General features: G+C 41.6%; 1 protein-coding gene across 4 annotated transcripts in view; it reads left to right on the top strand.

Moving 5' to 3' along the window:
* The first annotated feature begins 6,397 nt into the window (after positions 1-6,397).
* Positions 6,398-13,588, top strand: part of COG3 (component of oligomeric golgi complex 3) — a 69,893-nt gene continuing 62,702 nt past the window's right edge. For all 4 annotated transcript variants that reach the window (XR_009213251.1, XM_032150820.2, XM_058437858.1 and 1 more), the window contains exon 1: positions 6,398-6,756. Coding sequence is in view for 3 of the 4 variants with exons in the window: in XM_032150820.2 (XP_032006711.1) it covers positions 6,583-6,756 (174 nt within the window). In the remaining variant the exon portion in view is untranslated. The remainder of the gene's footprint in view (positions 6,757-13,588) is intronic.

Genomic DNA, 13,588 nt, shown 5'->3' on the forward strand with positions numbered 1-13,588 from the left:
CCTCAGCCTTCCAAGTAGCTGAGATTACAGGTGTGTGCCACCATGCCTGGCTAGTTTTTTTCTATTTTTAGTAGAGATGGGGTTTCACCATATTGGCCAGACTGGTCTCGAACTCTCGGCCTCAAGTGATCCACCTGCCTCGGCCTCCCAAAGTGCTGGGATTACAGGAGTGAGTCACTGCACCCGGCCTTTTTCAATAATTTTAAAATAAGGAAGACCTTGTCCTACTCTCTTCTACCTGCTCTGCCAATCCAATCCGTAGAGGTTAACTAGAAATAACAATTTGCTGCGTGTTTTTTCAGACCTTTTTACTCTGTGTGTTTGTGTTTTTGAACCAGAAATGGAATTGTGGCAGGCCAATTCTCCCTGACAATCACACAGGCCTGCATGACAATCACACAGACAGGTGTGCATAGCACTCCAGTTACAGATAGATATTCACAGCACTGCCTTAACACTGAGCTAGTAGTTAAACCTAGGGAAACCTGTGCCCAGACATCCTAGCTAGAAATGAAACATATGGTCAGTAGGAGCGTTGCATAGGCTTCTCCCTAACCTGGAGCAAGTCAAAATAATAGAGACAGTCTCACATTCCTAGTGCCAGGGTCAGCGGAATCTGAGACAAGTCAAGGTAACAGAGGCAGCTGTTTGAATAGATTCATTGGAGAGTCTAAGGCAGCTCTCCGGACCAAGCTGCAAAGGAGATAAGATAGAAATAATCAATCCGGTACCACAGTAGACAGGCCTTGAAGGTACTGGGGCCCTTTTAATCAGACTTAGCAAGGATTTTTTGACTCTGACCTTCGAGTTGAAACAAAATTAGTTACCAGTAGACTTAGGCGAATGCTATACTGCACGTAGGCATATAATCCCAACCTATATAAGCACTAAGAAAATTGTAACACTTTGAGTTGGTCTGGTAGAATTATCTCCGGCTTTCTCCCTGTATCCAGTTACAGCAATAAATTCCCTTCTTTTCTAGTTTGTCTGCTTCTCATTATTGGGCCTCAAGAAAACGCAGCCGAACCTGGCTTGGTTCTGGGAACAAAATTACATTCATATTGTAATTGACGTAACTTGCTTTCTAAATTCAGTAATACATGGTGACCTTTCTTCCATGTCAGTACTTACAGATATACTCAATTCTCCCCTCCCTTTCAGTTCTATTAAGGTATAACTGAAGTACATTGCATGTGCGTGTGTATACTACATCTTTAAAATGTACAATTTGATCAATTTTGGGATATGTGTATACTTGTGAGACCATCACTATACCAAAATAACTTTTTAATCACTTTTGAAAATTTTCTCATGACTTTAGGTAATCTGCAGATTACATAGAAGCAGAATCCACAAAATACTTCCTTTTAATGGTTGTAAAGTATCAGGTTTGTGGTAGATTAAAAATGTTACAAGTTCTTTGCAGCTGCTCTCATTCAGAAGTGGAGTCAATTTCCCTTCTCTTGGATCTGGGCGGTCCATAGTGGTGTGCTGGTGTTCTCTCTCTCTCTCTCTGTCAGCACAAGTGACCTTCTATGAAGGTCAAAAGAAGACTCGGGGAACAGCCTCTTCAAACCTCGAGCCAGGTTTGAAAGAAGTCCAAATGCCCTGAGGTCTTTATGCTCAAATAAAGAGGTCTTTATCCAGAGAGACCGGCTGGAGACAGTGGACACAGAGGCTGTGAGCCTATGTGAGGATGTAGAGATCCACAGTCAGCTTCCAGCTGTCCAGCCTGTGGCCATGTGAGTCATTGCAGCTGTGGCTCCAGACATTGTGAGCAGAGACAGATCTTTTCTAACGTGCCCTTTGGAAATTCCTGATCCACAAAATCATGAGATAATAATAAAATGGTGATTGTTAAGCACACAATTTTTGGATTAGTTTTTTTTGTGTGTGTGTGAGACGAAGTCTCACTCTTGTTGCCCAGGCTGGAGTGCAATGGTGTAATCTCGGCTCATTGCAACCTCTGCCTCCTGGGTTCAAGCGATTCTCCTGTCTCAGCCTCCCGAGTAGCTGGGATTACAGGCGCCTGCCAACACACCTGGCTAATTTTTGTATTTTTTTTTTTTTTTTTTTTTGAGACGGAGTCTTGCTCTGTCTCCCAGACAGGGGTGCAATGGCGCAATCTCGGCTCACTGCAAGCTCCGCCTCCCGGGTTCATGCCATTCTCCTGCCTCAGCCTCCCGAGTAGCTGGGACTACAGGCGCCCGCCAACACGTCCGGCTAATTTTTTGTATTTTTAGTAGAGATGGGGTTTCACTGTGTTAGCCAGGATGGTCTCGATCTCCTGACCTCGTGATCCGCCCGCCTCGGCCTCCCAAAGTGCTGGGATTACAGGCTTGAGCCACCGCGCCCGGCCTAATTTTTGTATTTTTAGTAGAGACGGGGTTTCACCATGTTGGCCAGGCTGGTCTCAAACTCCTGACCTCAGGCGATCTGCCCGCCTCGGCCTCCCAAAGTGCTGGGATTACAGGCATGAGCCACTGCTTCTGGCCTGGATTAGTTTTTTATACAGCAATCGGCAACAGGAACAAAACTATGCCCCTATTGATGTATATTTAGGTTGTGTCCAATTTTTCTCCATTAAAAACTTTCCTGTAAATGTACTTTTTTGCATACATAAGAATTTCTCTAGAATAATTTCCCAGTGATAGAATGATTGAACGGCTGGATCCAAGGACTATATTCTCTCCCTCTTTCTCTCTCTCTGTCTCACTCTCCATTTCTCTAGCCTCCATTTTGATAGGTGTTGGCAAATTTCCCTCTAAAAAGAGCATATCAACCTCCGCCACAAAAAAGTGTCCTTTTCCTTCACCCTCTGAAAAGTCTTTGACAACGCACTTCATCTCCCTGTGTTTTATTTGCTTATCTTTAAATGGAAAATAATAACCCCTACCCTGCTTATGTACAGGGTTGTGATCAAGAGATCAAAACTGAAATCTGTTTTTAAAAATTTATTTTTTTTCTTTTATGCATAGACATGCTATTTTGACAAACAAAACTGAAATCTGAATAAGATCTTACAAACAAGGTATCATCTACTGTGATATGGGAACCTTAATCATTTGGGGATAAGACTCCTTTGACTATCTTTGTCCCTTTGCCAAGATATTTTTTGCAATCTTGTCTCTCATTCTCTTGCTCTTTCTCACTCTCTCTCAAACACAATATGAATATATATTTAAACCTTTCATGTATAGATATACTCAATATATATGTTTATTCTATCAATTTGAGTGATTTTATGGGAACAATTACCAATACTTAAATAAACATATTTTAAGAACTGCAATTGTATTCATCATGTTGTCCAGGCCTTCTGGGAGTAAGCTAAACATCACCTAGAAACAGGAAGAAATTTGACTTGTAGTACAGAGAATAACGGTGAATCCATTATAGGAAATTTGTACTTTTGGGTGGTGGTGGAGGACTAGACAATATTTCTTCGCACAGAAAAGAAAACTAGAATGAAGTAGAAGGTTCAGCATCTCGTATACCACACTTTCCACTAGATTTTGAGCAACACTGCATTGTTTAAATATATATACTTCTATGCTACTGTTCTACACAATTAAAATACCCCATAAATATTGCTGTTAGTCTGTTCCATTGGCTCCTCTCATGTCCTCCATAAGCCAGCTGGTGACTGCTGGATCCTCCAGGCATGGCTATCTTCCTTGGCTCCCTCAATTCCTCATTCAAGAATAGATCAGGCATAATTGTGTCTTCCTTCCTCTCCCCTCATTTGACCTGATTAAACCTCCAGCCTTGGCACAAATCTTTTCCACAGGTATCATGACCTACCTTGCATCCCTTTAGCACCATGAATCACCAGTTAGTAAAAATATTTTGGCCGGGCAAGGTGGCTCATGCCTGCAATCCCAGCACTTTGGGAGGCTGAGCCAGGTGGATCATTTGAGCCCAGGAGTTCGAGACCAGCCTGGGTAATACGGCAAAGCCCTGTTTCTACGAAAAATACAAAAAATTAGCTGGGTGTGGTGGCCCGTGCCTGTAGTCCCAGCTACTCAAGAGGCTGAGGCATGAGGATCCCTTGAGCTGGGGAGGTCAAGGCTGCAGTGAACCATGATTGTGCCACTGCACTCCAGCCCGGGTGACAGAGTGAGATCCTGTCTCAAAAAGGAACTGAAAGTCATGCTTAGAAGAAAGTGGAGTGATCAAGGATTTAGGAAAATCTCCAGTAGCAACACATTTGGGAGAGAAGTTGCTTACATTTGGCCCTTGAAGGATGATGTTTGGTAAAGAGCTGACATCACAAAATTCAACAGGATTAATCTTATTTTTGAGAATTGTGGAACTAAAGATCACTCTGGTTTGAAGACGAGAAGTTATGTTTTAGGCATTTAGGCAAATAGCACCATATGTCTACACATATCTACAAGATGACTTTCTTTAGAAAATAGTGGTGGATTGATGATGGGGAAACAGTGCTCTGAAGCTGGGTTGAATATTTAAAAAAAACTCTTATTCTAAAATGCAAAACTCATTACAAAAAAAAAAAAGAAAAAGGAAGGAAGAAAGAAAAGAAAAGAAGAAAATTATCAGTAATTCCAACCATCTGTCAGTGTTTTGGAAATGTTCCTTTTGGCCAACAGGATCATAATACTGCTTCAATGCTTTAATTATATCAGAATCATTTTCTCCAAACAAATATATATTTTCTATAACATGAGATTTTAAACACTATTTTGAGATAATTTTAGACTTAAGAAAACTTGCAAGAGTAGTTCAGGTATGTTCTTCACCCTGCTTCTCCTAATGTTATCATCTTACCTAACCATGTACAGTAATCAAAACCAGGAAATGAACGTTGGTACAAAACTATTACTTAGCTACAGACCTTGTGTGACTTTCTATATTTTATTCTATAATTTTCCCCACAAACGTCCTTTTTCTGTCCTAACATCTACTTCAGGATCTCACATTGCATCGAGATATCTTGTCTTCTTAGCCTCCAAAATGCAATGGTTCCTTAGTCTTTCCTTTGTCTTTTATGACACATTGACACTTTTGAAGAATACTGGTCAGTTGTTTTGTAGGACGCTCTTCAATTTGAGTTTGTTTGCTCTTTTTTCATGATTAGAATGACATTTTGCATTTTTGACAAGAATACCACAGAAGTTATATCCTGTCTTCAACCCATATTGTCAGGAGTTTCATGATATTGACTTTGATCACTTGGTTAAGGTGGTGTCTGTCAAGTTTCTCCTGTGTGAAGTTACTATTCCCTCTTGTTATTAATAGATGAAGTTACTATTCCCTCTTGTTATTAATAGATATCTCAGGGAGATCCTTTGGGATTATGCAGATTTGTTTCTCCTTTAAGTTTCACCCAATCGTTTTAGCATTCATCCTTAGATCTTGCCTGCTACAATTATTACCGTGGTGTCCTAATGATGATTTTTTATTTTTCTCACTCTTTCTACATTTACTGATTGGAATTCTTCTGTAAGGTAGACGCTTGTCTCTTCTCCACCATTTATTTATTCAATCATTTATTTATAGCAGTATGGACTCATGGGTATTTATTTTATTCTGTAAATTATGATCTAATACTATCATTATTTATTTTGTTGCTCAAATCTACAATATGATTTAAATGGTAGAGTAGAATTACATGTCTGTACCACCAATTATTATTATTATACATTTTGAGACAGAGTCTCACTTGATGCCCAGGCCAGAATCCAGTGGCGAGATCTCTGCCCACTGCAACCTCCACCTTTGGGGTTCAGGAGATTCTCCTGCCTCAGCCTCTCAGGCTGATTACAGGCATGTGCCACCACGCCTGGCTAATTTTTGTGCTTTTAGTAGAGATGGGGTTCAACCATGTTGGCCAGGCTGGTCTCGAACTCCTGACCTCAGGTGATCCGCCCACCTCGGCCTCCCAAAGTGCTGAGATTACAGGCCTGAGCCCCCGCGCCTGGCCTGTACCACAAATTCTTGATCCAGTTCTTCAATGTTGGACATTTAGGTTGTCTCCAGTTACTTGATACCATTAATGATGTCTGAGATACACACATCTTTGAATTTTTTATGTGTTTCCATAAATTAGTTTTCTAGTAGGGGAATTACTGGATGTTGGAAAAGTTTATGCTTTTGGTTTTGATCCAAGAGGCATAAATTGTCAACATGCCAACATGGAAATCATACACTCCACACATTCTACCCAGACTACCCAGCTGTAAGCAAAGAGGTGTAGATCCAAGTCTCCTGCCAGCAGGGTGATTTAGCGCAGTTGTCAATAATCTGTACAACACGTAACAATAAAGTTATTGATGTTGAGGAAGAGACTTCCGGTAGGGGCGTTTCTATTTCCATTGGGTCCTGTCTTCTCCACCTTCTACGTTTCAACCGGAAATAGTCGTATCCATTTAAAGCCACGTCGGTAATGGCCTCGGTCCCGCCCCCCGCACTGCGGAACCGCTTCCGGGATCAGGGCATTCCGTCCCGCCCCGCCGCCGGTGCAGTGTTGGAAGCTCCGGTTCTCCCGGAAGTGGCCAGGGTCTCTGTGTCTGGGTCCCCTCCATCCCGCTGCTGCTGAAGGCCCTGAGGGCGGCGGCGATGGCGGAGGCGGCTCTGTTGCTGCTGCCTGAGGCGGCGGCGGAGCGGGACGCTAGGGAAAAGCTGGCTCTCTGGGATCGAAGACCGGACACGACGGCGCCGCTGACCGACAGGCAGACGGACTCGGTGTTGGAGCTGAAGGCGGCGGCAGAAAACCTGCCAGTGCCAGCCGAGGTGAGGTGATGGGCAGGAACCGGCCTGGGGCGACAGGGCTGGGATTCTCCTCGGGCGCCCCGGCAGGACCCCGGCCTCACCAACCTCTGCCCAGGATAGCTCTCCACTCCTCCCTGGCCATGGTGGCGGATCCGGTGGGAGGGGCCTCTCACCTCCCAGGCTGTCAGGCTTCGCTCAGCCTGCGACCCCGACTCTAATTCTGCCCGGGGACAGCTGTGGGGGTGTCCTGCGGCTGGTGCTCGCCGGAACCCAGTCCTCCCCCAGCAGCATGGGACGGTTGGCCCGGAGCCTTGCACCGAGCGTCTTGCCCCAGACGAGGCGTCCTGTCAGCCGAGGCGTAGTCCTGCTGCCCACTCTCTCCCAGAAGGAGAGGCAGCCAACCCGAGGTGCTGTGCTGCAGGACAGTCTCCAGCGCGTGCTCGTTTACCGCCTTAATGAATCACCTAGGTTGCTTTGTCCATGGGGGTCTTGGAGAGACCAAAACTTGGTCCTGAGTGAGTTTCATTTATCGCACATTGAACTATGAGCTCTCAATCAAGTGCAGGTTATGGGCGATCAGATTTATTTCACGTATTGCAAAGCAATAAAAATGAATTTTATTTGAAAGCTGACTCAGTACATTATTAAGCAGTGCTGGTTTTCGGTGTTAGAGTCAATGTGTTTAATCCACTTACCATTAGGATATTATGCACTACTGCTTCTTGTTTGATTCAATTCAATTAGTTGTAATAGCAGGAAGTAACATGAATTGTCAGATGTTTGACAAACGTTTTCCCGTTTTGAGGGCCAGGTTTAGGAGGATTATTTTATATAAGCAGTGGTGATGGTTACTTTTGATGTTGGAAGCATTCTTTTCTCTCGCTCTGTCACCCGGGCTGGAGTGCAGTGGCGCGACCTCGGCTCACTGCAACCTCCACCTCCTGGGTTCAAGCGATTCTCCTGTCTCAGCCTCCCGAGTAGCTGAGATCACAGATGCCTGCCACCACACCCGGCTAATTTTTTGTATTTTTAGTGGAGACGGGGTTTCGCCCTGTTGTCCAGGCTGTTCTCTAACTCCTGACCTCAAGTGATCTGCCCGCCTCGGCCTCCCAAAATGCTGGGATTACAGTCGTGGAATTGTGTCCAAATGCAGATTGAGTTTAGAGTCTTCAGCTTTTTCTGTCCTCCAACTTTAGAGGTTTGATTTAAACGTTCTCTTCACATTCACTGTTGTATGCTCAGCCATCAAATAGGCGTTCTTTCTTGGGTTTCTTTTTCCACCTCTAGGATGTGGTACCGGAAGTGGATCTGAAATAAATGAAGGAGCAGGTGGAAATTTCTTTGGCTTAGCTATCAAACTCTTTTATACTCTGGATAATAAAAGTTGTTTGCTCTATAAATTTTACAGTCTGTTTATAATTGATTTGGCTTCTACTGCAGCAGGATGCTTGGACTTAATAGCACTGAGGGTGTGATGGGGGAGATACATATTCTACAAAAAAATTTGTTTTCATTGTCATGATTCATAAACTATTATTTCTTATTCTCATTGAGCATGAAGGAGAACGTTTGGAATGAACTAAATGGAATCTTTCATTTTCACCCCATTCTTCCATATTTATCATTAGCCACATGCAGTCTTTAACATATGTCCCTACTCTGAGTTAGGTATTGAAGATAGAAAGATAAATAGGAAAGATGAGATCGTTAGCCTCATAGAGCTGACATAATTGTGGGGATCATGACCATGGAAAAAAAGAACAAAGAAGGTATGTTCAGACGGTGGTCCATAATATAAGGAAAATCAAATAGGATGGTGTGACAGAAAGGGATGAGGTGTGCCCTTTTAGAGAAAGAGGGAGGGCCTTTCCAGGGAAGTGACAATCTGAGGTGAGAACTGATGATGGAATACCTGAAGCTAGCCGTATAAAGACTAAAGAAATAACATTGCAGCTGGAAGAAAGTACAGCATAAGGTCATGGGTGGGGGATGAGCTTAATGAGTTCGAGAATTCAGTGAGGGTCTTCTGGTACGTGCAGCTTGGTATTGGATTCCTGTGAGAATGCAATAGCTGAGGCCAGGCGCGGTGGCCCACACCTGTAATTTCAGCACTTTGGGAGGCTAAGGCGGGCGAATCACTTGAGGTCAGGAGTTCAAGACCAGCCTGGCCAACGTGGCGAAACCCCATCTCTACTAAAAATACAAAAATTAGCTGGGTGTGGTGGTGCGTTCCTGTAATCCCAGGTACTTGGGAGGCTGAGGCATGAGAATCACTTGAACCTGGGAGGCAGAGATTGCCCTGAGCCGAGACTGCACCACTGCACTCCAGCCTGGGTGGGTGACAGGCAAGATTCTGTCTCAAAAAAAAAAAAAAAAAAAAAAAATGCAATGGCCGAGCTGGTTATGCACACATCCTGGAATCTTTGAGAAGGCGGTTCTCATTGCTCTTCAGCTTTACAGCCCTCATTTTCCTTTTCTGAAGTGTTTATATGTCTGTTGGAAAGACTTTGGAATAAATTTTTTTAGCCCTATACTACTCTTTTAACATTGGCACCAAAAGAGAGTGCCATAATTTTCATTTTGTCCAATCAGTATAACTCAAGGATTTTCTGTAGTGTTTCACAATTTTCACGAGATAAATTACTTCCTGAACAGCTGGAACTGAGCAGGCTAGTAGAATAGCTAGCAAGAGGCCAACTCTTAAGTACATATCATAAAGATGTTAACTTCTTTAGAAAATAGCTTTCTCTTTTATGAAAGAGAACTAGTCTTATCTTAAAAAGGAATTATGCCTTTTTTGGCATTAGAGAAAATAATTTATAATAGAATATTAGGTAGACTTTTGTAGCCAGGGCAAACTTAGTAGTGAGGGGCCTATTTCTTTCTGTTGAATTTAGTAATTCTTGATAAAATGCTAAAATAATTTACCCCGACATTTACCTCTAATTTACTGTTACATCTGTTGTTTTCTTGTAGGCTGTGTGACCTTAGATGTGATGTTTATCTTTTCTAAGCCTTAATTTTCTTCTTTATAAAATGGGGACTTAACTCATGATGAGTACTTATCTCATAGGGAGTTGTGAGAATTATGTGAAATCACGTATGCAAGGTGCACATGGGAAGTTACTTGCTATTATTCTTGTGCTTTCTTTCAAATCATTAACATCTTAAAAGAATAGATTAGAATCCTGTGATGCTGAGCTGGTATAGGTGTCATTCAGACCAAAGGTAAGAAAAGGAGAGGTTAAGTGCCTTGAGGAAGGTTCTGAGTCTCCACCTATACCTCTTCAGTAATTTGCTCCAAGCAGAGAACATAACATCAGGTTTCATTTAGGGAATTAATTGATCAGATTGATTATAAAAGTGGTTTTCTCCAACCCAGAGCTCTGCAAGAAGTAAAGCTTGGGAGAGAAAGGTATGTAACTTGTTATTTCAGGGACCTGCTCAGCTGGTCAGGCAAAGCTTGAGAATTTATTGTAGTTACTATTTAATGTTAGTGTCTCCATTTGCATAAACTATACAGTAGCTCTGCAGCACTGGCCCATTAACAATCTAGAACTGTATTCTCTCTCTTATGGTATTTGTCTGCTCCATCTGGAAGCCAGGACAGTGCTGGTAAGCAGGAGGCATTCAGTCACCTCCTCGTTAGAAGTGAATGAGAGGTCAGAACAGGAAAGTGTGTTGATACCACCACACCCCTTTTTGACTTGTCATTCTGTATCAGGTGTTTTGAGAAAGGAAGGCAGCTGCCTAGTCTACTTAATGGGGGCATTTTCTCATATGTTATTAAAAAGCAACTTGTTTTGCTACTTTAAAAAATGATTTGTTTGAAGTGATTGCATTATGGCTTCTCTCTCGCTTGGTTTGAGAGAAGATGGTTTTGTATTAAAACAAGGAAATGGAGCCTCCTTTTGCCTCTAGTTTGAAAGTTCTTATGATTAAAAGTAGTATTTGTACTTGAAGTAATCAAATAGAATACTCATAAATTTAGAATATATTCACATCTAGGTTACAGAACATGTCTGGAATATCTATAGTAGTTTCTCAAGTAGAGTTTTCAAATTATTTTATTTTCTAAAGTTAATTAGAAGATAAACTTTTTTTGGTTCAAGGTAACAGACTGAGCACACGTGTATGACATCCCTAGATCCCTTTGAAATGACAGTAATAAATGTGTGGCACACCAAAACCAAAGATGGTATCAATGAACCTGAAAGTTGGGCATATTTATAGAAGGCAGGAAGCATGTAGTATCCTTTTAAAAATCATTCTAAAGACTTAATCACAGAACCAGGTGCAAATATTGTAAAAGTTGATAATCTAAAAAAGAGTACTGGTGACAGAATTTGAGAGTAAACAGGGAACAGATATAGAGTTACTAATTTCTTCATCTTACATGGTGAAGTAAGAGTATATATATAGGACCTAAAATTGATGAATTCAAACACAAAGCAGTAAATCTTTTTTTTTTTTTAAGAGTTGTAGAGTTACTATAAAAGAATACTGAAAATGGTTAAACTGGTGAAAAGCGAGGGTGGGGGAGAATGTTGCTTTTCATTTCAACTCTTCTGATGATTTGGATTAAAAACAATTATATTCATATATTTTGAATAATTTTCATAAAAGATTGATCAAAAATTCAAAATTATTTCTTTGGTTCCTTCTACTTTTATACTTCTTCATTTTACCCTCAAATTCTTTAGAAAAACTCTCAAATTATAAACATTGGTATTGGCTTAAAGAAGAAGAATTGGACGAGCAGCGGGGAGGGAAGAAGGGAGACTTGCTTTTCACTTAAATATCATTCTGTATTCTTGAGACTTTAAAAATAAGCACCCCTTTATAGTTTAATGACAATGACAATGTAAGAGTAAATTCTGTCTTTTCCTTATACTCTGTTGAAGAGACGTTTTAAAATGTTGCATATTAAGTGAAAAAGGCGAGGTGTGTATACTGTTATTTGGGTTTAAGAAAGGTGTACTTCCTTTGTATATGCCTAAATAGACCAGCTTAGAAAAGATACTTAAGAAACTAGTAACATTGATAGCCTGCCCCTGAGGAGGAAACTAGATGGCTGGAGAATGAGTTCCAGGGGAAGGAGACTTTTCACTGACTCCCTTGAGTTTTGTGCCTTGAGATTTATTACCTATTCAAATAAATACACTTAAAAGGACAGCTCTATGTATTATAAATGATTCTGGAACAAAAGGAATTATACTTTTTATCTGGAATTTGTTATATGTTATGAGGTAGTACTAGAATTATGCAGTGTAAGGCCTCATGAACTCTGATGGGAGAATATGATTATTACATTACTTATTAAAAAGGTGAAATAATGTAGATTCAATTGCAGTAATGAGAAATAATACTGTGATCTGTACACTTTGCCCACTTTCCCTCAATGGTAACATTTTGCACAACTATAGTATCTGGTGTCACAACCGGGATTTTGACATTGATCTACATTCTTTCAGATAGATTTATAATCGTTTTTCTCAAAAGAAATTGAGTTACAGATGGATATGGGTCTAGGTGATATTGGAAGACTGAAGTTTGCCAGGTCCTCTGTGTATTTTCAGTTTTTTTAGTGGTTGCCTTAGGATTTACAATATACAGATGGTCCCTGACTTGTGATGGTTCAGCTTATGACTTTTTGACTTTATGTGAAAGCTACATGTATTCAGTAGAAAGTGTACCTGTGGTGCTGGGCATGGCAGTGAGCCCCAGCTCCCAGTGAGCCACATACTTTTGACTTAGGATATTTTCAACTTCTGATGGGTTTATTGGGACACAACCCCATCATAAGTTGAGGAGCGTCTGTACTACTTTAATTAGTCACAGCCTACCTCTAAATATTATACCACTTCATTATGGTATAACAGCCTTACAGCAGGATTCTTTGGCTGGGCACGGTGGCTCACCCCTGTAATCCCAGCACTTTGGGAGACTGAGACAGGAGGATCGCTTGAGCTCAGGAGTTCAAGAATAGCCTGGGTAACATAGTGAGACTTCGTCTCTACAAAAAAAAAGAAAAAAAAAATCAAAAAGTTAGCTGGGTGTGGTGGTGCACACCTGCAGCTCCAGCTACTTGGGAGGCTTAGGCAGGAGATGGCTTGAGCCCCGGAAATCAAGGCTGCAGTGAGCTGTGATTGCACCACAGCATTTCCGCCTCGGTGGCAGAACAAGAACCTGTCTCAAAAACACACCCAAAACAGTATTCTTCCATTTCTTCCTTTCCCTGTTTTGTGATATTGTTTCAGGCATTTTACTTTTACATATGTTATAAGCCCGCAATACATTGTTACTACTTTTGCTTTTGACATTTCTTGCTGAGTGATTAAAAAAAGAAAAACTGTCATATTTACCTTCATTTTTATCATTTCTGGAGCACTTCAGTTTTTTGGGTAGATACGTGTTTCATCTAGTGTTATATTCTGCCTGAAGAATGTCCTTTAACATTTCTTGTAGTATAGGTCTGCTGGTAATGAATTCTCTCAGCTTTTATTTATTTATTTATTTTTTTTTTGAGACGGAGTTTTGCTTTTGTAGCCCAGGCTGCAGGGCAATGGCACGATCTCGGCTCACTGCAACTTCTGCCTCCCCGGTTCAAGTGACTCTCCTGCCTCAGCCTCCTGAGTAGCCGGGATTACAGGCGCCCGCCACTACGCCTGGCTAATTTTTGTATTTTTAGTAGAGACAGGGTTTCGCCATGTTGGCTAGGCTGGTCTTGGACTCCTGACCTCAGGTGATCCACCTGCCTCGGCCTCCCAAAGTGCTGGGATTACAGGTGTGAGCCACCACGCCTGGTGCTTTTGTTTGTTTTAAACAATCCTTATTTCTCCTACATTTTAAA

Source organism: Hylobates moloch, unplaced genomic scaffold, assembly GCF_009828535.3.
Source record: "Hylobates moloch isolate HMO894 unplaced genomic scaffold, HMol_V3 SCAFFOLD_4, whole genome shotgun sequence".
Lineage (NCBI taxonomy): Eukaryota > Metazoa > Chordata > Mammalia > Primates > Hylobatidae > Hylobates > Hylobates moloch.